At 34.3% G+C, this 27,349-nt stretch overlaps 1 protein-coding gene and 1 long non-coding RNA gene across 2 annotated transcripts in view; both read right to left on the bottom strand.

Annotated features, from left to right (window-relative positions):
- Positions 1 to 20,042, bottom strand: part of LOC148114320 (uncharacterized) — a 74,628-nt gene extending 54,586 nt beyond the window's left edge. Inside the window, exon 1 of the long non-coding RNA XR_015733987.1 lies at positions 19,935 to 20,042. This is a non-coding gene — a long non-coding RNA (uncharacterized LOC148114320). The remainder of the gene's footprint in view (positions 1 to 19,934) is intronic.
- Positions 20,043 to 23,642: 3,600 nt separating this feature from the next.
- The window catches only part of HIBADH (3-hydroxyisobutyrate dehydrogenase), a 134,830-nt gene continuing 131,123 nt past the window's right edge, over positions 23,643 to 27,349 (bottom strand). Inside the window, exon 8 of the mRNA XM_034402221.3 lies at positions 23,643 to 26,656. Within this exon, the coding sequence (XP_034258112.2) occupies positions 26,501 to 26,656 (156 nt within the window). The 3' untranslated portion in view covers positions 23,643 to 26,500. The remainder of the gene's footprint in view (positions 26,657 to 27,349) is intronic.

Below are 27,349 nucleotides of genomic sequence, written 5' to 3'. Positions count from 1 at the left end.
GTTGTATAATGCATTATTGGAAATAGATTCAGAAACAGAATTGGTTAAGGATTGTATGATAAAATGGGCACAAAACTTTCAGGAACCAGTGATGATGGAAACGTGGGAAAAGATTTGGGTCAGAAATGTTAAATTTACGCAAGCACAAAATTTGAGAGAGAATTTTTATAAAATGTTTCATAGATGGCACTTAGATCCTAAAAAATTATCATGTATGTACTCTAATTTGCAAGCTAAATGTTGAATATGTGAATGTAATGATGCAACCTATTATCATATATGATAGACCTGTAAGAAAATCAAGGCATTTTGGATAAAAATTTGGTGGGTGATGCAGAATATTCTGAAAAGAAGGTTGAAATTTACTCCTCAATTGTTCCTATTGGGTATAACTACGGACTGTACAGTATCAGAGACTAAATTGATTTTGAATCTAATATCAGCAGCTAGGCTGTTGGTAGCGCAATATTGGAAGAAGGACTCTTTGCCTACTATAGAAGAGTGGATACTGAAAGTAACGAACCTAGCAGAAATGGTGAAAATCTCAGCGTACTTGAAGGACTATACACAAGAAAGATATGTATTGGAATGGAGAAGATGGATTGACTATATTCAGAATAAGTATCAGACAAGAAAATATCAAATAGCTTATAAATGAACGTTAAGTATTAGAAGTATTATGTTATCTATAGTGGAGTTAAGGTTTCAGGGGGGGAGTTAGTAGTCTGAGGATAAGTAGGTTAATCTAGTTTATGATTGTTAAATGAAACACCTTGTATTTTGCTCTGGGAAGTCTGGGGGGAGGGTGGGATGAGGGGAGGGAAAGGGTGGGGAGAATATGGGGGGGAAGAAAATTTTTGTTTTTTGTAAAACTTTTCAATAAAAAAAAATAGCTGATGTGTAGTGGTTGATGACAAGTTCGTACAGACTAAACATACTTCTTTTATTTATATATGTATGTATTTATTGACAAAAGCATTCCTTAGTATTGTACAGTATTGCCTATGTTCATGGGATACATACTGTACTTTTATTCCTGAGCCCATTTATGCCAATCTCAATGGAGAACAGTTTAATTGTTTAATCACATAATCATTTAAATCACCAGCAACCAATTAACTCCCAGTTATAGGCTCTGAGGTAACACTTATGCAAATGTTCACTGCAAGCTATTAATAGCCATATTTTAAGTTCAAGTTGACAGTGACTGATTTTAAGAGGGAAGCAGTAGATAACTTGCATTTAGTGACCAAACTGAAAGAGGCTGCTTCTTTAACGAGATTACTTAGGCTCTCAGGAATTTAGTAATTCTCTTAAATATCACAAGAAAATCTGATACATTTGTCCAAGAAATAATTTTAGATTTTAAAACTATAGATACACTTTCCTTTCTTTTTCAAATGCAAAGAGAAGAAAGGATAACAGACATTAGAAATCAAATTCCCAAACTGCCAGAGTTGTATTCTAGCATATGCCAACATTCCAAGTTTTTGGAATGCCAAAAACTCCATCCAATAATTTCATCAGCATATTTCTGCTATGTCTGTTTCCTAGAGTTGAGAGAAACTGGTCCATGGTCATTCAGCTGATTTTGTGCCTAAGGCAGGGCTAGTGCTTATGGTCTCTATACTTTCTATCTTGATGCTTGTAACCACTAAACGAAACTGGCTCTTCAAAGTTTTCAAAAGGATCTCCTTTAAAAAGATTAACTTCATCCTCACACACTTGCTATTATACACATCATTGTTCTACCTGCTGAGATTTTATGTCTCCACAAAATCTTAAGTGTATTGCTGGCCAAAGAGTGAGAAATCCCTGCCTTATTTGTTCTGTAGATACTATACAAAGCTCTGCTGACATTAATGATATAATTCCAGCTTTATATAAGGTATTGATTTGGTCCCCAATTAGCAAGTATGCATCTGAGATGCTCAATACATTTGTTTTTTCTTTTTCAGTCTATGGAACATAGGAGCATAAAAATTTATAAATTTTCATTTCTTGTTTAATTATTGTTCATGAGTGTATTTAGGATTTCCAAAGATATTTACAAGCAAAGAATCATGGAGAAAAATATACAGAAGTCTAGGTTTGTGATTCTCCTCACTTGCTACTTTTGATTGTTCATGAGATCATGTTTAGCTAGCACTTTGACTTGTATAAGAATGTTAGGTTTATTCACAAATGTATTGTCTAAATTAGAAACAGTTTTGTATGGTGGGCATCTTTGGTGCATAATGTAGAAATTCAATGTATTAAAATGTGTGGTTCTTAGAAGGGAATTTTTTTTGAAAATATAAACTTAGGAAACTGATGAGCTATAAGAATTGTAATTTGCACAAATTGTTCTACTTTTTGGGTGGGCAAAGTCATTGTCAGTCACATGTGCAAATTTCATTAGGGCAATTTTGGACTGATCTAAATGTTTGGTTTTATAACCAACCAATTGGCCTTTGGGAATTCAAGAAAAGCTGTTTCATCTACAAGAATGGCTGTTTTCACTTTGGCAGCCCTGTATCCAGATTTATGGTATTCCATTAAGGAGGAATGCATTAAAGCCTGCAACTGTCATGACATCCTGATGTCAACAAAAATGCACTGTATGGCTTTGCAGACTTGATTGATGGCATGAGGGCTAGCATCTCTCACAGAAGCCCCAATATGAAAGGCAAGCAGCTTGATCCCCAGCAAAAAGTGAACACCGATTTGCACTCTAGGCAAATACTCGTGATGTTCTTTACAAATATAACGAAATATCTCATTTTCTCCTCGGAAGAAGAATTTACAGTTTGCATGTGTTGCATTTCTTTAATGCAAACATGAGTAACATTTACAACCCAGGAACAGATCCAAATGTCAGGGTAACTGTTCATACCACATAACCCCACTGATGACTATCTCTGTTCTAGCATCACGTTGATCTACTTATTTATATCTGAGCTGGTCTTTGCCAGGCAAGAGATAGCAAAACCAAACTGCATGATTAATTTCCATCCCAACTTTTCATGCTTTCTGAGTTGTGCTTTGCTTGCAGAAGTTTCATTACCCAACTTAGTAACATCATTAATGTTGGTGAATGTGGTGCTTGCTCCCTTTTTATATACAATAGCTTGCCCTGTTAGTGTTATTAAGGCTGTGGATTTCTCCATGGTAGTTCCTTGATTAGGATATTGTTTTCTGCTTGATTGTTTGCCTGATGTTAATCCCTACTTATCTGGATGTTGGCTGCTGGACAGCTTTATATGCTTTCTGAGCTCTGAGAAAATTTGTCCCTTGCTAATTATTAAATCACACATTCTGCTGTAAAAGATCGGAAGCAGGACTAGACAGACTTGGCTCATTATATTCCTACAGTATTCAGAGAATTTTGTTCATAGTACGTGCATGTTTCATTTGAAGTATTTACACTAAAACAATTTTCTTTCCTATTTCAGCTGAAAATGGGACAGACATCCTTTTCATTATTCAAGCCATATACAAAAGTCCATAAAGAGAAAGAGGAATTATGTCTCTGATTTCTCCCCAATGTACATTAATTGTACAAAAAGGGGATGCTATGGCTCAGTGGCTAAAGTGCTGAGCTTGTCGATCGAAAGGTCGGCAGTGCCTAGTTCCATGTAATGGGGTGAGCTCCCGTTACTTGTCCCAGCTTCTGCCAACCTAATAGAAAAATAGGAACTACTTTTGGTGGGAAGGTAACAGCATTCCCTGTGCCTTTGGTAGTGCTGGCCACATGACTACAGAGATTCTTCCGACAGCGCTGGCTCTTCGGCTTTGAAATGGACATGAGCAGCGCCCCCTAGAATCGGGAACAACTAGCACATATGTGTGAGGGGAACCTTTACCTTTACCTAACATTAATTGTGCTTGCATTATGCACTTGTACAAGTGTAGACACACCGATTGGGGATATTTGGGAGTTGAAGTCCACACATCTTAAGGTTGCTGAGACTAAGAAACACTGAATTAGACTGACTAACGCTTTCATTTTTGAACCTCTATGACATCACTATAAATGTACATTTTAGCTTCATTTTGAAGTTCAAATGAAGATTCCAGTCGTTCAATGTTGCTTCCTTCATAGAGAAAATAAATAAATTAGTAATAGATATTTTTTAAAAGAAAAAATATGGAGACATTAAATTGATGCAGTTGTGTTCCCCAAAATTAAGTTAAACCTTTTCCGTAGAAAATTAGTCATGTGAAATTAATTTTGATTTTCTAATGTTGTATTGATAGAGTCCATCTCCATGATAACTGAGTGTTCAATATCAGAAGATATTGGATACATCTTAAAGTAAAAAGCAACATGTAACTAAAATTCCATTGGGTAACAGATAAATGCTTGATAACACTGAAGAAACACTTTCTACCTGCAATCGGAAATTAGAAATAAAAGTTTTTGACAATAAACATTTTGGCAACAGCAAGCTGAAGGTTCCATTGTTAATATTTCACTGCTGGGAGATATACATACATACATACATACATACATACATACATACATACATACATACATACCTACCTACGCAGGCAGGCAGGCAGGCAGACTTTATTTCAATCATAAAATTATATAGCCAGCCTGATTGTTCTCTGCAGAACTTCTCTGCAAGTCATAAGATATTATACTACGTCTATCATCAAATAGATGCTTTTATGGAAGTATCAATTAAGTAATATATCAAATATTTTTAAGGGTCACTCGAAGCTTTAGGTTTGAAAGTAAATAGGCTGAGCTTTTGCTATAAAGTCTTGTTCATATCATTCAGAATCTAGTTTTGCTTCTTGTAGGAGGAGTCCAGTAGATCTCACCACTTAATCTCACCACTTCTTTGAACTTCTTTGGATATAATGTTAAGCACAGTTTAATACTGTAATGTTGAGCTGCAACAATTCTTAGATAGTGCTCTGCTACCATTTAGTTGCAAGGAGAGCAAAAGAGAAGCAGATGTAATTATTTCAAACTACAATCATCTATAGGAAATCAGGGTGAGTGGGGAAGAACACATGATAAAGACTCCTTACTTTCATTCAATCTTTCATGCAATGATTAGAAATGAAAAATCTATGCTTCAAGGTAGCATGTCTTATTTATCATAGTCCATCTAATTTGGGAACTACGGAAAGGCTTACAGCTGAATGTTCTACCTCTGATTTATTTTAGATAGAAACTTTGTGATGGGGTGGAAGTCTATCTTAACTCTGCTTCATTTGCATTTTAACAATTATTACAGTAGATTGGCAAGATTGAAATGATTTGTATTTTTTGTTTTTGCTTTGAGTATATTTCCCTTCATCTGACACAACAAATGGGTTACTTTTTCTAATGCCTGGTTGTTGAGCCCCTTTTAATTTCTTTGATGTAAGGTAAACATAAGAGCATTGCTGCAGCATGAAATTAAAATCATTAACACATAAACTGGGGGTCAATAAATTCCATTAACAATTATATTGTTCTTATCTGCTGCTTAATTTCTTTAAGCAGAATCGATAACATAAACTACAAGGCAAAGTATGGATTTCAAATGATAACTAAATTATAGCCAAGAGACAGGAGAATTATTCATTCTGAAACTCCCAAAGCCACGGTAAGAAAATGTCTTATTAGAACCAACTAAATAGGCTCAGAATGGTAAGCAAACTCTCCAGATTTTTTGTAAGCTGTTAAAGAAAATGGGAGGAAAGGGAGTAGAGGAAATTCATGAAGAAAACCTAATTAGCTGCTTTGTGTGTTTGGGCCTGAACAGATGGAAAACTAAGCCAAGCATTTAGTAAGTGTCCTCTGACCTACCAGACAGGGCCCTTGCCTTATACATCTTGTATATCTACACCAATTTCTGAAGCGCCATCTGTAGGATACCTGTTTACTGGATTGGTAAGCAGTGACTAAAGTGCCACTTTCCATAGTCTGTGTGGAAAGGGAGTGCACAGTGAGAAGGAACCACAACTGATTTTTCTCTCTTCATGTGGCACATCATTTTTCCTGCCGTTAGTGTGGCTGAAGCCCCAAAATGTGCTGACTATAATCTTAAAAATTCATGCAGGGTTACCAATTGAAGGTTAATTTGAAGAAGATAAGTGTTATTCCAACAAACAGAACTTCTATGCTGAAAGGTCTCCAACAGCCAAATAATAGCCACAGGTTCCATTAGTTCTGAAGTATGTCCTCAGTATTCTGACAGACCTGTGAATCACATATCTAATGTTGTCCTAATATTTTCCATCCTGTTACTAATGTGCTAGATTCTATTTATATATTTCTTATGATGTAAAAAGGAAGGAAGATAAATGCTTAAAAGTAAAATGTCTCTCTATGTCTTCAGTTGACTGTATGAGCAACTAGAATTTTTAAAAAAATACTTACATTGCTACAAAAATCCTGCAGGTACCTCATATTGTTCTAGAAAACAGATTAATTATAATCTGCATAATTAACAGATTAATTATAAAATGATATTCATTTCTTCCCAGAATTAGACTCTGTTTCAGACTGGCAGCCTAGTTCTAGCCTGAAAGTAATAAAAAGCTAATGACTATTCGCTATTCTGGAGTTTCCAACCGTTTTGGCTTTGCAGACTGGCAGAGGGGGGAAGGGGATGATTCCACATGAGTGGGTAGGATGTGTGCATGCATGCACATACTCATCCACCACTTCTGCAGCCCTGTTCTAAAAGGCTCAAGGCCTGGTAGTGGGCCATAAGGTTGGGGACCCGTGCACCATACATTACATGTGCTGATATTGATATATACCTCCCCCATTGAAATGGAGGCAGAGGTTGACTGAAAATCAAACGAACTGTTGAAGAAGAAAAGCATACACTGGTTTATTACATAAAAGACAGCCAAGAACAAGCACTGATGCAAATTAAATATTAGAACTTATTAAATGTACAGGAAAGAAAACATGAATATTGAAATAATGTAATGAAGATAAGAACAAAATGTTGGCAAGGAAAAATATTATCTAGTCAATTTCAAATATATAGATAAATATATATTGATATCTGTATTATATAAATAATAAAGATAAAACCTGGCAATGGCCTAGAACCAGGATCTTTTTAAAAAAGAAACTGAAGGCTTGATTTTTGTGGCTCTAGGGCAAGCTTTTCGAATTAGTGCAATCAAGGCAGAAATGAAAAACTGTCAAATGATTCAAAGTGCAAATTGTGTAAAAAGAGAGAAGAAACAATAGTGGTCATTCAATAGTTATTAACACACTTGGTGTCATACCAAAACAACATTGACAATCTGTGCATTGATCAAATTTCCATTTGTCAACTAATATATATATATATATAATTTGTCTACTAATTTGTCAACTAATACACACACACACACACACACATATACACACACACCCATATATATATACACACACTATGCTGATATATGATACATCCTAGGAGGAAGTCAATGCAAATTTGTATAGGTGGATAAAAATACTTAATCCAATCTAAACATGTCACTGTGCAACCCATCATAATAATTAAAATATGTTTCATTAGCAATAAAAAAGACCAGAATTGCTGGGATAAAAAAAACTAATGGTAAGTTAAAAATTCCTTTGGCATATTTTCTAAGCATTCTCTTCTAATAAGATTGGGTCATTTTTACCTTGGGGGAATTTTGTTTTGATGAAATTCTCAAGGATGCATATAGATTTTTAAATTTATCTTACAAAGTGACAAAGGGATGGGTAGCAGTACTAAACCAGTTTTCTTCAGATTTATTTTTCAGAAAGTACAAATAATACAATGGAATAGAAATATGTTGTAAACTATCTTTAAAAGCTATATGAATAAAAAGATTGAAGAATACAGGGGAAAATAATCAGAAGAAAAAAGTGATTATACAATATATTTACTAATTTTTTACTTTAGCAAAAATAGTAAAATCATATACAAAACAGAGCTAATATTTGAACATCATAATTGAAAGCATAAGATATTATATTGTCCAATCTTGCCTCTCAGCATTACAAAGTCTATTCAAAAGTTAAGCCAATTTTGTTCAGACTGCCTTCAGAGATTAGTATCTACGCACTCATTCTTCTAAAGCCATATGGTTCCTTATTTATAACAATCCAGACAGTCAATACCCAAAGTTCATCATAATGGATACATTTTTAAATTTTGGAATATAATTCAACAACACTTCATAATTCAACAACAATTCACTTTCTTTTATCACTCTTCAAAAGAAGATAATAACTGATATAGGGTGAAGCTTGGGAAACCTCTGAGATACTTTCCTCACCCTCCATCCCTGCTGCCTATTGGTTGGGTTGATCTGTCTTTCAAAATTCAAAGATCTGGTGAACATAAGAAAAAAGATCAGTTTGAAAGATGTAGGTTCTTCTAATATCCACATCATCATAGTCCCAAATTATAGTGCCTAGAGACCAAAAAGATAGAGATAGTCTCACCCACTTAAAACAATCATTGAAACTGAGCCAACTCAAACTTGATCATGTCTCCAATAGAATGATTGACAAAGATGTCAAATTATATACACAGACAAATATGTCTGGATAAAAAGGGAAACATTCCTTTATTATCAGAATAGCTATGGAGGAAGGACTAAAGGCTGCCTCTGATATGGCTTGGTGACCATATGAAGGCAACATTATTAGGATCTGACAGAAAGAAAAGACTGCTTAGGCATGTTGTGTCACAATTCAGTGCAAGTAAGTGAAAGCTCTGCATCATCAACATGTACATTTGTTTTCTCTTACTATCAAGTAATTATAACTATGGTTATTCTAGACTCAAATATTGAGAAAAGTATCATGAAAGAGATATAGTGTTCACTGAAGTATTTACTACTTCAGTTGTTTTGTTACTATTGGAGTATAATAGATTTATTATCTGGTTTATGTGGTGCATGGCCTTTAAAACTTTTTAATTATCCGAGTACAGATCATACATCATTCCTGAGTCCCTTAGGAATAGGGCGGTATATAAATTTAATAAATAAATAAATACATAAAACAAAACAAAACCTTCTAAACTACCCATCTATGTGTCCAATGCACTCCAGAATTAATTACCATCAACAAATACTTTTGAAATAATCAGAATGTTACAGTACATAAAAGGTTACGATTTTAACCTTTGTTGGTAGGAAAGCAGGCACCTGTCTGTTTTAAACTTATGCTTAGCTTCCCAATTTATCATAGGACGATGCCACAGTAGTTAGTGTGAGAAAGAATTTGTATAGCATATTTAAAAAAAGGATCATTAAACTGAACTGAATATGCTTTAGAGCCTTCCTAAAAGTTCTATGTGAAAATTCCTGTTTTTAAGAACCAAGAAGCTGAAATAGTTTAGTAGTGGCAAGAAGCCATGTGCAGCAGTGAATAGAGCTGTTATGGTAAATAAAAGCATAACACTTCATCTTACAGGTCCCTGCCAATTACAAGAAAGAGGATGTCTGCCAAGGAATGTGCCTCTGACTCCAATTTATGACCTATGTGTCTATCCTCCAGCACTAGTTTCCTTGCTTTGCACTGGAGCACTGAAGAAGAAGAAGGGAAAAAAAGGAGGGGAGGCTCTAAGACTAATTAGCCCCTTCTGTGTAAGTATGATGGCAGCTCATACATAATTGCCACTATCTCCTGAAAAGTGTTTGGCAAATCTTTCTTCTCTATCTGTAAATCACATTTTCCCACAAAGGTAATTTAGCAGCTGGATTACAAAGATTAGCTTGGTTTATTTTAAAACAATTAGAAGCCATTGTTGCTGTATAGGTGTATAACATTTACATGGGAACGCAGTGGTTAATTTCTGAGAATTTTGCATAAATTAGCAAGGATTTCCCATTTCCCTTGCTTTAACAGAAGATACTTTTTCATTCTGAAACAAAGTGACTAAGATCAAGAGCGCTTGTACAGAATAAATATATGCGTGGACAGATCTTTGTTCTCATGATAATTCAGTTTTTGGAAACAATTTCAAGCACTGATTGTGGATTCAGAAGCACCTGGTTTTCAAGTCTGTCTCAACGACTGTTTAGTTCTTGATTCCATCACTGGAAGACATTTGAGTTCTAATGAAAAATAATAGCTCCTGGAAGTATAATATTTGATTAATCCTAATAATATCTCCATTCTTTGGACGCAACACAGAAGTAGGGAGTTCTATGCACTTTCTGGATCACTTCTTTGTTATCTTTTCTCCCTAAAAATGATAAAATTGTACTGAATTTCAAGAAAAACTGACATGAAAATGTCATGAAAATTTCCATTTTGTTTAGCTAGGAAAAGAAGCAAAATTGATACTGTATATAATCCTTAGTTCTGATTTAGCACTTAAACACATCCATTTATTTAGTTTATCCAACTATGTTCTATGTTCCTATCTCATCCAATGTTTTTTTTTAATTTTTAAACTTTTATTAATTTAAGAAACCACATAATACATTTATAAATGCAAGTAAAACAATGTTTTAAAGTGCACTCCCACCCGCTAAATACCATATTTTTTGAAGTATAAGACACACTTCCCCCCACAAAAGAGGGTGAAAATTTGGGTATGTTTTATACACCGAATGTAGTCCCCCCTACCCGCTGGCCCCCACCCTTTGGCCTCTTCCTCCCAGCAATTTACCTCGTTGCAGCAAACAGCAAACAGCCCGTTTCAGCTTCAGAACACCCAGATTAGCACAAGCAGCTGATTATCGGTTGGATTGGCCTCCCAACCCTCAACTGTTTCAGGCTGCAGGGATTGCCATTGCCTATTGCCTATTGCCGCGTGGGCCTCCACTGTTTTTAGCAAGGAGGCAAATTGCTGGGAGGCAGATCTTTTTTTTCTTGTGCTAATCAGGCTGTGCTGAAAATGAAACTAAAGCAGGCTGTTTGCTGCAAGGAGGCAAATTGCTGGGAGTCAGAGGCAGATTTTTTTTCTTGTTTTTCTCCCCCCAAAAAGTAGGTCCGTCTTATAATCCTCAGTGTCTTATACTCCAAAAAATACGGTAGCTTGTTTTGTTAGCAAAGATTGCTTTCATACATTGTAATTAGCAAATTATTTTGTTTTTATAAAAAGTTCTCTTCTAAATCATCCTGAATTCTTTCCTAATAAAAGACTTGAACAGATTGTTGCTTGAAACCTAGATTCAGACAGTCATCTAGATATCAATCATTAGAAAGTTGTGAAGTTCTGATTTGTTCCAGCCACTTCAATTATATAGACAGAGGTCTGGCATCGCTCTGGTTTTCTGCAATATGTTGACAAGATAATTTTCAAGGAGTTGAATCCAATTCAATTCTTCTGAATTGAATTGATATTGTTTGGTTGTATTTTATTTCTGTTTGCTGTCCAGACTTCTTTTAGTAGACAGGAATAAGGCTCTATAAATTTGATAAATTAATAAATAGTACATATATATACTTTGCCTGCAAGAATTCCAGGGTTAGATGTACAGTTAGGAATAGTAAGGAAGTTGTATTCTGGCTGATTGGAACAACCTACACATGACTGATAAATTGATTAGTTGAAGAATGAAGAAGACAAGCAGCTCTCTAGGCCACATGAGGAGAGCCCTACAGATAGATTTGGGGTAGACCTGTGATATAGATTAAAGAGAAATCACACAGTAAATTGGTCTAGTTTTTCTATTGAAAACTGATACTTGTTTCAATTTAGTTTAGAAACACCATGGATTATATAATTATGCAATCATATCCTGAACTACATATTAGGACTTATATTATTATTATCTGAAAGAGAAAGAAAAATAATTCATAGATGTTCTTTTGTCTTCCATGACAGTATGGTAATCATTGCTGGTATATTAAAGATGAGTTAATACTGAAATGTAGAGTCTGGCTTAAAGTTGGAACAATGATCTAACTACAGTGGAGAATAGTCACATGGGATTGTTTCTGTGCTTTCGTGTTTATAAAAAGGTACCATTTTGAGTGGAAGTTGGAAGAGATCATTGACCTGCAATAACGTAAGAAAGAACTCTTGGCTGTGTATATTTTTTTTAAACTGCCAACATTTATATCAAGTATTTTTAACTTAGTAAAACAATGCTTCCTTTCCTCACAATACAATGCTTCCTTTCCCTGTAATACATTTCTTTGAGAATCCACACAGATGGTTTCTAGCAGCTGATCTGCTTTTCCAGTTAAGTAAATAAAATAATTTGGATTGGGTTTCAATTCACATAAAGGCTTGCTGTTCGTGTGGAGAAAAAGAACCTCTGGTAAAATAAAATGTACCTTTAATTCCTTGTCAAAGTTTTAGGTATCATTAAATGCTTGTCTTTGGTTTTCCAGAAGACATGACCTTTGACCAAGCTTTTAATTATATATTCCTCATATAATAAAAGTGTCTATTGGGGCTTGAATGGCTTACTAGAAAGATGATGAAAACGAAGAACTGAATTCAATCATTCTGTACTTTCCACCTCATACACAACTGTAAAAAATAATATCAAATAGTCTGCTTTTCAAAGTCACTGGAAGATCTTTAGTACAATGGCTTCCTATTGAAATTTAGGGTTTTATCAATAATGTCATGTTTTGGAAAGAAGGAGGGTATGAGAAAGATATAGCATTTCAAAATTAATGCACTGGCAATTTCATTTCAAAGATTTCAGCCAACAGATTCCATCAGTGCCACCCTGCCAGTCCTATCAGGTGGTAGGACTTTTAAAACATTTTATGGCATCCTTCTCTAAATTGGCAACTTTCAAAAATCCCCATCATGCACAATCAGCAGAGTAGTTTCGAGTGATGGAAACTGTAATACTGCAGAGTAGGAGGGTGTTAGATTGGAAAAGGCTATTTGTGTGTGTGTGTGTGTGTGTGTGTGTGTGTGTGTGTGTGTGTGTGTGTGTATACCAAATATATCTTTCTTCCATTGCTAGTATCATTACAAAATATCCAGTTTCTCAATTTCAAATATTTCCTATTGGCTAAACAGAGACATCTTGTCCAAAATGTTCAAATACCATATGCTTAATACATTATTTTAAATATATGAGTAGTTCTGTATAATTTAGAAGCCAAGCTTCTAAAAAGCAAGAATAAGAAAATCAAATCATTAGAGATCATGGTTCTCTAAAGAATCAATTATGTTTACTTACTTACTTTTTTTAAAAAAATGGAGTCTGTAGGCCATTATATGTAGTTTAAGGATTTTCAGTTCTCTCAGGCAAGGAATTCAAATTCTGAGGATGAAATTGTACAATTATCTATTTTCAGAATAAAGTTTCACTGTAACAAATAAGTTTACTCTCCGGTAAGAATAAATAGTATTGCAGCCCAAATCTGCAGAGGGGTGAAGTATACATTTTGATAAGCTGGTTTCTAGGCTGTGTTTTTTTTTTTTCTTTGCTCTCTCACAAAGGATGTAAAATGCTGTACAGTGTTGCCAAATTTTTCTCTCATTAGGCAGGTCTCATTCTTATTTTTTTATGATTCCCAATTTTGTAAGTTTTTTCAAAGTTTTGTGTTTTTTTAATTTAAATTTCATTACATAGCAATTTAAATTTCATTACACTTAAATCTTCTGTATTGCACGAAACTTTAACAAGATTGAAAAAATAAAAAATAAATGGACCAGATTAAAATTTATCTATCTATCTATCTATCTATCTATCTATCTATCTATCTATCTATCTATCTCTCAATCAATATACACACACACACACATATATATAAACGGGCTAAAATGCCTTAATTATCCTAAAATACAAATCACTAAAGTCTACTGTTTAAGATCTATCTGTTTGTTTTATTGAAATCAAAAGTCTTCACCGGCACAATAATTACAGCAATTATTTCAACTATGTCAATTAAAGAAGCATGCTTAATTGATATGGCATAGAGAAAAAGACAAGATGCTGGACAGACTTTTAAATTTTAACAAAATATATGCCTCATACAAGGTCAGACTACCTACACAAACTTTTAAAGGATTTACTCTTTACTTGAGTCTAAACTTATTAGAATTTGTGGCCCAGCAATGGGCATAGACAAATGTAGCCCAAAATAAGCAAGATCAACCAAAAAATTCGCTTAATGCCATAAAGGCTAACATATTCGTTATAGCATACACTTTCTCAGTTTTTACACAAAATCTTCTGTTGCTTTTGATACAATTTAAGCCATTCTTATATTAGGGACAATAACATATTGAGGTTATTCTTAGATTGCATTTTAATTTCTCATCTTTGCAGTGCTTGTTCTGAAAACAGATGGGGCCAATGTATGCCCACAGACTGCTTGTCCATGAACAGTTCCCTCTCTGAATTTCTTTATGTCAAATCTAGAGAATATCTACTTCTCATTTAGTCTTATCTGCATCAGCTGAATTCAGAGACACATTGACATACATCTATGTGATATAAAAATTGTTTAAATGCAAGCTTATACATAAGGGCCTAAAATACATATAATTATGGAGTACAATTAAAAATTAATCAATAGGTAATCCATGGATTACTTGAATAGCAATATTATAGCAATAGCATTCAGACTATATACTGCTTCACAGCCCACTCTAAGCAGTTTACAGAATCAGCATATTGCCCCAACTATCTGGGTCCTCATTGAATGTTGATTGCTTACGTTTCCTCTGGGTACCACCACTCTGGTTTCTTTCAGATCGTATAAAACCCTTGTGTGCCTTGGTATTTGATGCACAAAATGCAAATGTTGAATTGAAATCTTATCTAGCTTTCAGTTTGAGAGGAGGTTACTCCATATTATTCTACCAACGGAACAAAGGCTGTTCTGAAGCAACTTTCTGAGCACCACTTTCCAGTCTTATGTTTTTAATGAAGGCATTTTTTGAAGATAGCTAAAACTAAACTAACTGCACACATGGCTCACTTTCATATTGATATTCATATTGAATCTTAGTTAATACATTAAATCCTTTCCTACAAACTGTAAAATGTGCACACTTTATAGTTTACATGTGCCATCTATCAAAAATACATAACTACTATGATTATCAGTTGACCTAGAAGGTCCCTTCCAACTCTAATCTGTTAATCTGTATCATTCCATGTGTAGTTTCAAAGTTATGCTACTTGAGAATTCCAGCAGATACAGTGTCCTAATGCATTTTATCTGCAGGACACCTATCATAGTAAGGTTTCGGATAGAATTTCTTAGGTTGAAGGAGTCAATTGGAGAGCCCAAAGGAAATGTCAAAAGAATTAACACTGGATTTACCCATTATTTTTGATGCTGAAGCTACTGTGTTATTCCTATTTCTTTATATATTTATTGTTGTAAATTTTAGACTGCTTAATTCAAAGATTCTGCCACTGACATCCATAAGTCAGATATAGAGGGTTTTTAATCTAGACTGTCATTGTTCTACCACAGCATGCAAAAGTGAATGCAAGCCCTATTGTTTTATTATGATTTAAAATACTGGAATCACTGTCTTAGAATGCTAAAAAAACCTAAATGAATGTGGCAAGTTGCCATTAATATCCCTCTGGATTTTCTATTGCATGGAACAAAAAATATAAGTGAGTATATGCTTTTAATATTCGTATTTTATATATTCTGACATTTTTAATATTTATGAGTTTATTTTAATTATATTGTTGGTATTCCGTTTTCCTTGGTTTGATCTAATGAAAGAGTGAGGCATAAATTCTTTAAAAATCACCATGTGAGCAACAGCAGTCTGAAATGTCTGAATGACAAATTTAGTAAATAGTTTCCTAGGATTATTTGAGCAAGGTGAAAATGGGAATTATAAATTTTTGTATCCCAGATATTAATCTCAGATCAAGAGGTAGGTATTTTTATTTAAAGATACTGTTTTCACTGGAATTAATGCTATAAACTCCCATATTTGGAATGTAGACCAGTGGTTCTTAACCTCAACAATTTTAAGATGTGTGAATTTCAACTCCCAGTATTTCTCAGCCAACTGGAATTGTATTCCACATATCTTGCTGAGGTTCAGAAACACTGAACTAGACAGGTATGAATTAATCACTGATCAATCAATCATCAGTGGTTTCTGGTCCATATAATGTAAGACAGAAAGAATTAAAATAAAACAGACCTTTTAAAAGTGTTGCTACCCCATAATCCTCTCAGCGTTTTATGGAAATTCACAATACACAGTATTCAGATTCTGATCTATTTTCCATTGTTATTTTTTAAAAAGAAAAGACATTCATTCTCAACACACCTTCGATATAAATGTATTCACATGTAGAGGCCTGGGGATAGATTAGGAATAAAGAAAATGAAGTCCAAGTTTTATTTCAAAAATAAAAACAATATATATTTAGCGAAAATATGCCTTTAAACATTGCTGTGAAGATTTTGTAAGTTTTCCTAAAGGAAGCTGAATGTAGTCAGAATAATATAATCCACCTCTAGAAAACATTTTCTTGCTTAGACTGTTCCCTAGAACACAGTGTTAGAGAACTGGGAGACATGGTTAGAGTTAGAGAACTAAACTGGGACATGGCTTTCTGACATAGGGAAATATTTACCTTTTTATTTTTATCCTGACTTTTATTACTTTTATAAAAAATTTGAGGTAGTGAACATACCTAACACACTGTCCTCCTCCTATTTTTTCCACAACAACATTGTGAGGTAGATTATGCTGAAAGAGAGTGATCAGCTCAGCTATCCAGTTGACTTTTCATGCCTAAACTGGGTCTAGAATTTAGTCTTCTGGTTTTTAGTCTGGTCACTTAATCATAGACCAAACTGGCAATGATGTCATATACAAGTGATTTCTTGTTCAAGGGCAGGGAATATAGATCTTGGTGGGAATAATGAAGTATTATAACAATTAGAAACAGAAGATGATGTTTCATTTTAAAAAAAATCAAATCAAATCAACGATTGACGAAATATATTTAACAACACCAGCACACTCATTTAAATTCTCAAGTGACAAAAGATTAATTTAATAAAAGATAAAATTAATTTAATGATGCATTATAAATAAGTTGTAAAGTATCCTATAGTGTTATCATTTTTCTATATCATAGCAAGATAACTGGTATTTTTAAAAGTGACTGCTTACTGAATTGGACAATAGCTTTTTAAAAAATGCTGAAAAGTAAAATTGGGGCCACGGTTTCCTGTGATAGGTGTATTTCTTTTGCTTCTATTTTTCAATGAAGGATATAAAATGTGCAAACTACGTGGCATTTTAACTGGGGAAGATAAACAAATTGCTCAGCTTGGTTCTTTATTATGGTCACTGATCAATAGGAGGGGATAGAATGAAACTCTGTCATGGGTATCCTTAACTAGCCGATAGTATGGTTTCATACAGCTGTTACTCTTTGCATCAAAAGAGCGTGTCATTGTGCTAAAAAACATGCTAGCTTCTATTTCCAAATTCCAGCCCAAGCACAGAATGTCTGTACATCAAAAAGGCCAAATATAAATATTCTATCAGGCTTTCTTTTAAAATACTGGAACATGTGAGTAAAATGGAAAGTAAACAACTCCAGTCTTAAATATGTCTATTTAACTTTGAGTATAATTACCTAATGGCCATTTTTAGCTGACGGAAATCTACAGGACATTGCACAGCTTGTTGAGGCTGGCCAATAGGCTAAAACATACTGCTTTAAACAAAGTAAATCAGGGCTACTGAGTGTTTAAAACTAATCTGTTTACAAACCGGCACAGCTGGACAGGCCTTGGCAACTTCCTATGAAAGAAAAGAATCCGCTTTTATGGGCATCTGGTTGTTTCTGAAAGGGCAGTTTAACCTTGTACTGCTGCTTCAAAGAAAGATCAAAAGCATTTATTACTTCTTTTCAGGACCAAATGACCAACATATTAAATCTTTTTGGTACCATGTTTGTATGCAGCTTTTCTGTATGTTCAATTATGTATGTAATTTTTAAGGTAAAGACTGCAGTATAAATTTAAAGTGTGCAATCTAAATTGCTAGAAACCTTTGCCAGAGTTAGAATTGTTTAAAAATTGACCTAAACTAAGTTATCTTTCATCTCCATATCAGACTAATAAATGAGTTTTAAACATTTAATAGCCCAAAGAATCTTGGTTTTATGCATATTTATTTTATGAATATCTCATCTCTCATCTTGTATTTAAGAATCTTTTAGATTATTTTAGAATCTAAAAGCTTTCTTCATGTGTACTTGCTTGGTCCAAGATCTTTATCTCTATGTAATAATGTGGATGGAATCTGGGCTGCCCTTTGTTTTGTGATATCTTTTTTCTGCTCCTTTTTCTTTCAAGACACTGTATCAGAATCTGAGTTGTATGATGTCCTGAGATTCTGCAAATAACAGGAACTCAATTTAATTGATCAAAGGCAGTAACCTGAAGGTAATTATGATTCACACTAGATAATATTGGGCTAAATTGGTAAATAGCCAGACTATCATAAAGCAAATTACACTACAATGCTGTGAAGTTCAAATATTCTCCAATACCCAGTTTAAGAAGTTCATTTACTTACTTACTTTACTGTTATTCTTAATAAAGAAATTTTAAAAATATTTTTACAAAGTAAATATTATTGATAAAAAAGAAACTCATTTCAACCATTTCATTTCACCTTGAGGTTGAGGTTCAGATTCATACCAACTTGAATATATCTTTCCTGATTGAAACATATATGAAATTGATTTGAAATAGAAACAAGCACTACTACTGTAACAATCTGAACAAAGAGTCATTGTTACTCAAGGCACTTACAACTGCTATGGATTCTATGGATACTGTATGATTTTTTAAAGCTATCAAACTCAAATTTGCACATGACCAGTAATGCTAAATATGACACTTAGCATGAAATATAGCAGAACCATATGTATATACATTTGTGTGTACATTTGCACATTTTACACTGATGTGGTATCTAGATTTTCCAAGTATGATTACAGAACAAAGGAAAACAATGCCAAGTCCTGCAAATATTGCATATTTTCCCCCTCCCCCACACTAAATTGCATTGCAGTATATGTGAAGACGCATAATTCTGGTTTTTCATAATCGTGAAAAAATTCAGAGAAATAATACCCATCAAAATATTGCTGAAACAATATTTTGATGTTATGCAAACATAACTATCATGCAATCGTTGTGAGAAGTTTACTTTGCTTGATGATGCATTATTCACCAATGGCATCTCTACTGGGGAAAAAAAAGAAGGAAAACTTGCTCTTGCTCAGATCCAACAAGCTTTCCCCTGTATCTTTTTATTTTCCTTTGAGGGGCCAGAGATAATTTCTTAACAAGTCTTCACTGATCTTTCCATTCTTTTGGCTTACAGCAGATTGAACATTAGCCATTTCCCTGCTGGTCAGGGCAACATGGTAAATGCCCCCTTGTCTGCTTAAGTCGTGTAATATGCAAAACAGTCAGATGAACAAATGTCAGCCCAGGTGGAAACCTGGAGAGCTACATTAGGTCATAAAAGCAGAATTTAACCAAACACCAGGGTCCTGGCAATAAAACTACAAAACCCACACTGTGTTGCCAAAAACAGAGGCTCAGGGGGCTTCTGTCAAATCTGAACATATTGGCACAAGGATTTGGTATCTCAGATTGCAGTCCTAGTTGGAAAGACTTTTTTCTTTATCGGTTTGCTTCACAGAATAGTCCACATGTGTTCTCTTGCAGTAAAGAAAAAAATAATAAGGATCACTAGGTTCTTTTTTTCAGTAGAGCAAAAGCTGTAAACATTTTGAAGAGATGTTAGTCTCAAAAAAGCGTGGTTTATTTTTAGTACCCTTCTATATATGCTTTAAATCTTACATACTGATTTTAAAGGGATCCCTCCTAGATAAGCAGAAGTCTTATTTTAGTCTTATTTAATAAAAGTTCCAGAAGATATAATTTTCCAATACAAGTAATCCTTGACTTATAATGATTCATTTAATGACTTCTGAAGTTACAACAGCACTGAAAAAAGTGACTCATGAGCATTTTTCACACTTACAACATTGCGGCATCCCCAGAGTCATGAGATCAAAATTCAGATGATGAGCAACTGGCTCATATTTATGACAGCTGCAGTGTCCTGGGATCACGTGATCTCCTTTTGCAATCTCCTGACGAGCAAAGTCAATGGGGAAGCCATTATCAATCATGTTACTAAGTGAACAACTGCAGTGATACACTTAACAACTGTGGCAAGAAAGATCGTAAAATGAGATAAACTGTCAACTGTTTTAACAACTGTCTCACTTAGCAACAGAAATTTTGGGTTCAATTAGGGCTGTAAATTGAGGATTACCTGTATATCATTGATTGTCAATGAATTACCATTCATGTTAAACAAATTAAAATTGCTATTAAAGCTACATAAAGTATCAATATCAGAAACCATACTCAGCATAGTATAAACAACAAAATGAAATTATGAATTACGATAAACTATTCTAGGTTAGAAATTAAATAAGTTTAAAATATAGACTTTATGCACACAAAAACATGTATCTTGTGCATATTGAATTAGAATCTGGAAATGTTTACTTTTAGATGTGAAGTTATTCTGAACAGCAAAGTATATTTTGACAGTTTGGTTATCAATTCTTCCATAGAATGCATGAAACATTCTTTCCAATAAGAGATATATAGTATTATGCAACAGTTACTATATACCAAGCCAATATTTGACGTTTAATAAAAGTTTAATTAAAATAACACAAGTTGAAATGGAACCTGAAATTGATTCATTCTGGCATGAATCATTTTCCAAAACTGTGAGCTTTACAATATTGCTTCCAAGGGTGAAGGAATGATCCAAGCTGCTAATTACATTTCTAATAATATTTAGATAATAAATTATTTGTTTTAGCAATAAGGAATGGATTAATATAACAACAAGAGATCTTATATCAGTTTACTGTAAATGTAACATTTGGACTATTCTTCAACTGAAATTCCAGTTGTTGCATATCTGTTATTTCATCTAAATTCTTCATCCATGCAATCATATAATTGTTAACTTTTTGGTTTCCGAATCATAATCAACAATTTATAAATAAGATCCAGCAGATGTTCCAAGTTACATGTTATAGGATTTTCAAATCTAGTACTTTTAGTACTGTTATTTATTTGAAGATAATGAAACCAATCAGGTGAACTAAACTATTGTGTCTCAAAAGATATACCGTATTTTTCGGAGTATAAAATGACTTTACCCCCTAAAAGAGGGTGAAAATTTGGTGTGTTTTATACATAGAATATAGCCCCACCGTCGGCCCCCACCCTTTGGCCTCTGCCTCCCAGCAATTTAACTCCTTGCAGCAAATAGTTTCAGCTTCAGCACAGACTGATTAGCACAAGCATTGATTGTTGGTTGGATCGGCCTCCCGACCCTCAGCTGTTTCAGGCTGTTTCAGATTGCCATTGCCGCCTCCACACGCCCCAATTTCGGCCTCCGCTGTTTGCTGCAAGCAGGCAAATTGCTGGGAAGCAGATTTTTTTTTTCTTGTGCTAATCAGGCTCTGCTGAAAATGAAAATGAAACTAAAGCAGGTTGTTTGCTGCAAGGAAGAAAATGGCTGGGAGGCAGAGACAGATTTTTTTTCTTGTTTTCCTCCCCCCAAAAAGGTATGTGCATCTTATAGTCCGGAGCATTTTATACTCTGAAAAATATGGTAATCTTATTAAAAATCAAATCTTACAATCTAAACTACTGAACAAATATGTGTTCTCACTATAAAAACAAAGCAAGCAAGAAGAAATCTAGACTTATTTCTTTTCCCATATTTATCCTTGGCATTAAATACCTTCCTTATTATTTCATGATCTTTTATAAATTGTTTAGTATTTATGCAGGCTGCCTGAAAGTCCCACTGTTTACATAGAGGTAACCAAGGTATGGGATGGTTATCTTTCCTAGGCTTGCTTTCCCTTTGAGGGATTGATTTAACATGAACTTAATCATTTCTATGTAAAATTTTAATTGAATGATGAAAATGTGTACTTTCTTTGATTATATACCACAGTACTTTGGATTTGATTTATTTTTTTTATTTCTTTCCTGATTTTGTTCAGTTATTATGATTTTAAAATTGTGTAGCTTCCTTGCTAAATAATGCTATTTATCAAGTGTGATTTATAAATGGTTATCAATATCTGAAATAGTTTGAAATGCTGAAGCTGTTAGTTGTTGATGCCTCGTAAGAAATTATCTAACAAGAACAAACCACAATGAACATTGGATCAAAGATATTTAAGACTTGGTATCTCTTGGTATCAGATTGGTAAAAGTTCCACTTGCACATACATGCTAGTCATTCCTGACTCTAGGGGCACTGCTCATCTCAGTTTCTAAGCCAAAGAGCCAGCACTGTCTGTTAACGATTCTGTGTTATGTGGCCGGCATGACTAAACACCGAAGGTGCATGGAGCGCTGTTACCTTCCCACCAAGGTGGTTCCTATTTTTCTACTTGCATTTTTACATACTTTCGAACTTCTAGGTTGGCAGAAGCTGGAGCAATTAACGGGAGCTAGGGATGCTAGGGATTCAAACTGCCAACCTTTCTGATCAACAAGCTTAGCGTCTTAGCCACTGAGCCACCGCATCCCCTTTTGGTATCAGTTTGTTCCAAATTATATATCTTCTCTGTTCTCCACCTGAAATCTAAATGTAATTCATGTGCAGATTTGAGTTTATTAACCTGTACTCTTAACCTTCCTGCAGATACAGACCACATAATCCATTTCATTTATAATTCATTTCATTTATAATCTGCTCTTTTTTCAGAGGTTCACAACCATGTGAGACAAGGTAGGCCAAGAGTGACTGGCCGAATTAATCCTTTCTGGGTTTGAATTTGAATGGAATCTCCTTGATCTTAATGGCTGGAATTGAAAGGTTCAGAGGAAGTGAATCCAAAATCCCTCTATGTAATAGTTCCCCATACATTCATGTTGAAAAAGGGGGAAAATATTTGCAGAGGCACATTCTATTCTCAGATAATGTAATCTTTCTCATCTCCAGAGGAATAGTTGCTGTAATTCAGCAATTGATGAGTTAACTTTTATTTTCTGTAAAATTGGGTACATTTTCTGATTACTAAGACTATATAGTTACTCACAAAAGTCCCACTTTTTATAGGAACTTAATACCAGTGGTGGAATTCAATTTTTACTACCAGTTCTGTGGGCATGGCTTGGTGGGCGTGGTGTTGCTTGGTGGGAGTGGCTTAGTGGGAGTGGCAGGGGAAGGATACTGCAAACCCTCCATTCCTACCCCACTCCAGGGTAAGGATACTGTAGAATTTCCATTCCCACCCCACTCCAGGGGAAGGATACTACAAAATCCCCCTTCCCTCCCCACTCCTGGGGGAAGGATATTGCAAAATCTCCATTCCCACCCCACTCTGACGCCAGCCAGAGGTGGTATTTTCCGTTTCTCCGAACTATTCAAAATTTCTGCTACCAGTTCTCCAGAACTTGTCAGAACCTGCCGAATTTTACCCCTGCTTAATAGCCAACTAGCAGATATAATTTAATTAACTCTGATTAGTTACATTATTAGCAAGGAGAAGAGGAAGAAACATTAAAATTTTTTACTTTAACTCCATCTACAAAATCCAGTAGTCAAAGCATACTTTTTACTCAGATATCAAAAAATAAGCACCATGGTTAAAGAAATTGCAGAAACAAGGACTGAGATTTGAAACCTTCAATATCTTTTTATGTATTTAATAAATCATGTGTTTCTGTTGTTATGATACAATTTATGATAAATTATAAAATCAGACACAGGAGTGATAGATCTATTACAGAAATGATCTATTTTCTGAGTGGTAGCCATTTTAATTACTAATTTCACAATTTAGTTTGGGTTTCAAGAAGCTAACTGTTAAAGAGATGAAGTCACCCAATACACATTTTTATAATATGACATGCTTTAAAAAAAAAAAGAAAAGCAAACCACTTCAGAAACTTATTGCTCACAAAATGTATAAAACTTCACGGACAGAAATAAAACCATACTCTTTACATTGGATAAGCAAGATGGCATCTCTAGATATTTAACATAATAATTTACATAACTTGAAACCACTATCCTGCTCAAAACAATAGTGTTGCTTTCAATTATGGATTATAGTCCCATTTCTCTGAAAGTGATTGCCAGCCAACAGAATACTTCGTGAATTTTATCTTCCGATTCATTTGAAACTGCCACCTACACAAACTTTCATAATTAAGTATTGGCAAGGGAGAAAAATTGACATATCCCTATACTCCTCTATAATTCTGCCTATAGGACCATTGTGTGATGTTATATTAGGCAAAGCACTGAAATACCATTTTTGTCCTAGCATTAGTTAGTGTTCATATATCAACACTAATATTTGGGTATTTTCCGTTTTTGTTCACCTTCTTTTTCTTTCAGTAGAATCTATCGCCACAAAACTGAGGTTGTTTCAGTTACTAAATCATGCAATTTTATGTATTGACCTGGGATGGAAACATGGAACAGAACTCAAAGAAATTTATGTGAGTAAATATCTAAATTTACTTATTAAGGGACATCATAAGACTGCACTTTTTCATGTTAAATTGTTTAGCAACAAAATCTATCCTATGTAACTAACTGCAATTATCCCAACAAGGCTTCATAGCCATTCCTTTTAATGAACTAGTAATACTATATCAGGATTTTTTCTGGCTCTATTCCACCAAAATGGCTTTGGAATTTTTTTCAAATTCTGGAAGAGTTGAAAGATGTTAACAGACTCTTAATCTACTATGGGATTTGTTTGTTTTTTTTAATTGTACCACTGTAGAAAATCAAGCGCTTAAAATTTACTTTACATTCATAGCATGTAGAATACCTAATTGTAAAACAAAACAGAAACAATCCCACGTAGTGCTTGGGAAACAAAATTCAGAACTCCCAACCCAGTAAGGAAGCCACTCCATGAAAAAGAAGTCTTGTATCCCTATCCTAAGTACCTTTAATTAACAGGGTGTATTTTCCCCCAATAGCCTTGTCTATCAAAATGAAAGAGGAAGCTTCATCCATTTCACATTTCCAGTATTCTTAGTTGGAACATTTTGACTGCTTACTTTCCAGAATGTTCCATGTGTTTATGTGCTATCTTTATCACATCTGCCCTACCATCAGATCTACAGAACCAGCATGGAACTTTCTTCAGTTTTTTTTACTCTATATTTTAAATCACTCAGCAATTTTTCTGCTGCCATATTGTTCATTTTGACCACACTTAAACCTTCAAAAGAGTGATCTGAAATCAGTTATATGATTATCACTAATTATAAAAAGGATTATTAAAAAATTATATTGCTTCAGTTCTAGGATTGAATAGATCATAGTAACAAAAAAGAAGAACATGTTCCAAAGTGATCCAATTCAGTTGGTAATTCATTACCTTTTTATAGGAATGTTCATAATTTGTAGGTTGATCAACTGCCCTGTTAAAAGCTATAGTGATCAGGTAATTCTGATTAATGTTTATTATTTCTCTTCATGCAGAGTTTCAAGAATTACTGTAACAATAAAGAACAATAAAGAAAAATGTTCACAAGCTCTGTTTATGATACCAGGAGATTAATAATCTTATATATTCTATCTATTTCAATAGCTGTAGACTGCATTCTTAACAAACAAGAATGGAAATTTAATGAACACACCAATCTACAGACCTTTACACTATCCCTCTTGTTTATACAAAACAGGTCTTTAATTCTTTTATGTATTTTTCAAAATGCATTTTTATTGGTATGACCATGCGTAGAATCTGATCATAATAAAAGCAAGAGAATACACCCCTTACAATAAGCCCATATATTTCTTCTTGTGATCTTTACCTTAGATTTCAAAGGATTTATTTATTTAGATTTATAACAATACCAAGATCTCTGCATGTCAGTAAAGGAAGTAGACATGAATCTGTTGAAAAGTTGAGAAAATTAAAAATGTATAAAGTTAAGCTACTGAGGAAAAAATGTTAAACATGCAGCACACTGTTATTTTTACTATGACTTTCCAAAACCATAAGCACCAGATTTCAAATAAATTGCAATCGTTAATTAATACAAATTTTTATCATTAATTCTTCATTATAATAATTTTTTAAAAAGTAAAGAAGAATATTACTTAGGAAGTTCAGGAGCTCTTTAAACTGTTATACCTCTACAGTTCAGAAAATTTTTTCCCAATTTAGAGCCCATGCCCATTTTGTAATCTTAAAGTTAAAATCCATTGCATCTGGAGATAACAAGTTTGGAAAACCGTCATTTGGAAGTATGTATGTAAATACAAATATACTGGGTTTTCTTTAAACTCTACTACTGCACTTTTTAAAAAGTAAGTTATATATAAATTATAAAAAAAAAAAATTCCACTGTATTTGAAAAGATAGGAAATCTTGGAGTTAGCAGTGACATTAGAATACAGAAGTGAGTGAGATCATGATTCATGATCTTTGATTAAACTCATGTATTTGATTAATCTGAAAGAAGCTCTAAATACACGTTTTTTTTAACAATGTCTCTAGTTAAAAGTCAATAGAGAGTTCACAAGTTTTCTTCCCGTAAAAACTGGAATACAGATGAGAAGTCTTTTTGGGCATAGCCCTTGGCACACATGATCCTGTAAATCTGATGGGCTAGGGATCCAAGCGGGACTGGAGACTTGGTGTTGGTGGCAGAAATCTGGGCCAAGCCAAGATCCTAAAAATAAGGAAAATATTTTGAGTGGGAGAATGAAAAAAACATATTTATTATAGAATAATATCTATTACCAAATATGACAGTAATATTGAAGTCTACTATTCCTTAGGAAATGATTTAAAAGTGTATGAAAGGACTTAGGTTCAATATATAGACAGAGCTAGAAAAATTCCTATTGAAAACTGGAAAGTTTGCTCATGGCCACTCATGCATTAGATGAAATGAAATGTCGCCACTCCTGTTCAACATTTATGTGAAGCCACTGGGTGAGATCATCCTTGGATTTGGGGTGCGATGCCATCTGTACGCTGAAGACACTCAGCTGTACATCTCCACCCCAACGATGCCCTTGAAGTGATGTCCCAGTGTCTGGAGGCCGTGTGGGTCTGATGGGGAGGAACAGGCTTCGACTCAACCCTTCCAAGACCGAGTGGCTGTGGATGCCGGCATCCTGATATAGCCAGCTGGCGCCATCACTGGCTATTGGGGGCGAGTCATTGACCCCCACAGAGAGGGCTCGCAACTTGGGCGTCCTCCTGGACACACGGCTGTCTTTAGAAGAGCATATGACGGCCATGGCCAGGGGGGCTTTTTATCAGGTTCGCCTGATACGCCAGTTACGCCCCTTTCTGAGTCGGGATTCCTTATGCACAGTCACTCATGCTCTCGTCACTTCTCGCCTGGACTACGCTA

This window comes from Pantherophis guttatus, chromosome 4 (assembly GCF_059756535.1).
Source record: "Pantherophis guttatus breed Tessera chromosome 4, ASM5975653v1, whole genome shotgun sequence".
Lineage (NCBI taxonomy): Eukaryota > Metazoa > Chordata > Lepidosauria > Squamata > Colubridae > Pantherophis > Pantherophis guttatus.
The sequence above is the reverse complement of the archived record's forward strand: the minus strand, read 5'-3'. Positions and strand labels throughout refer to the sequence as shown.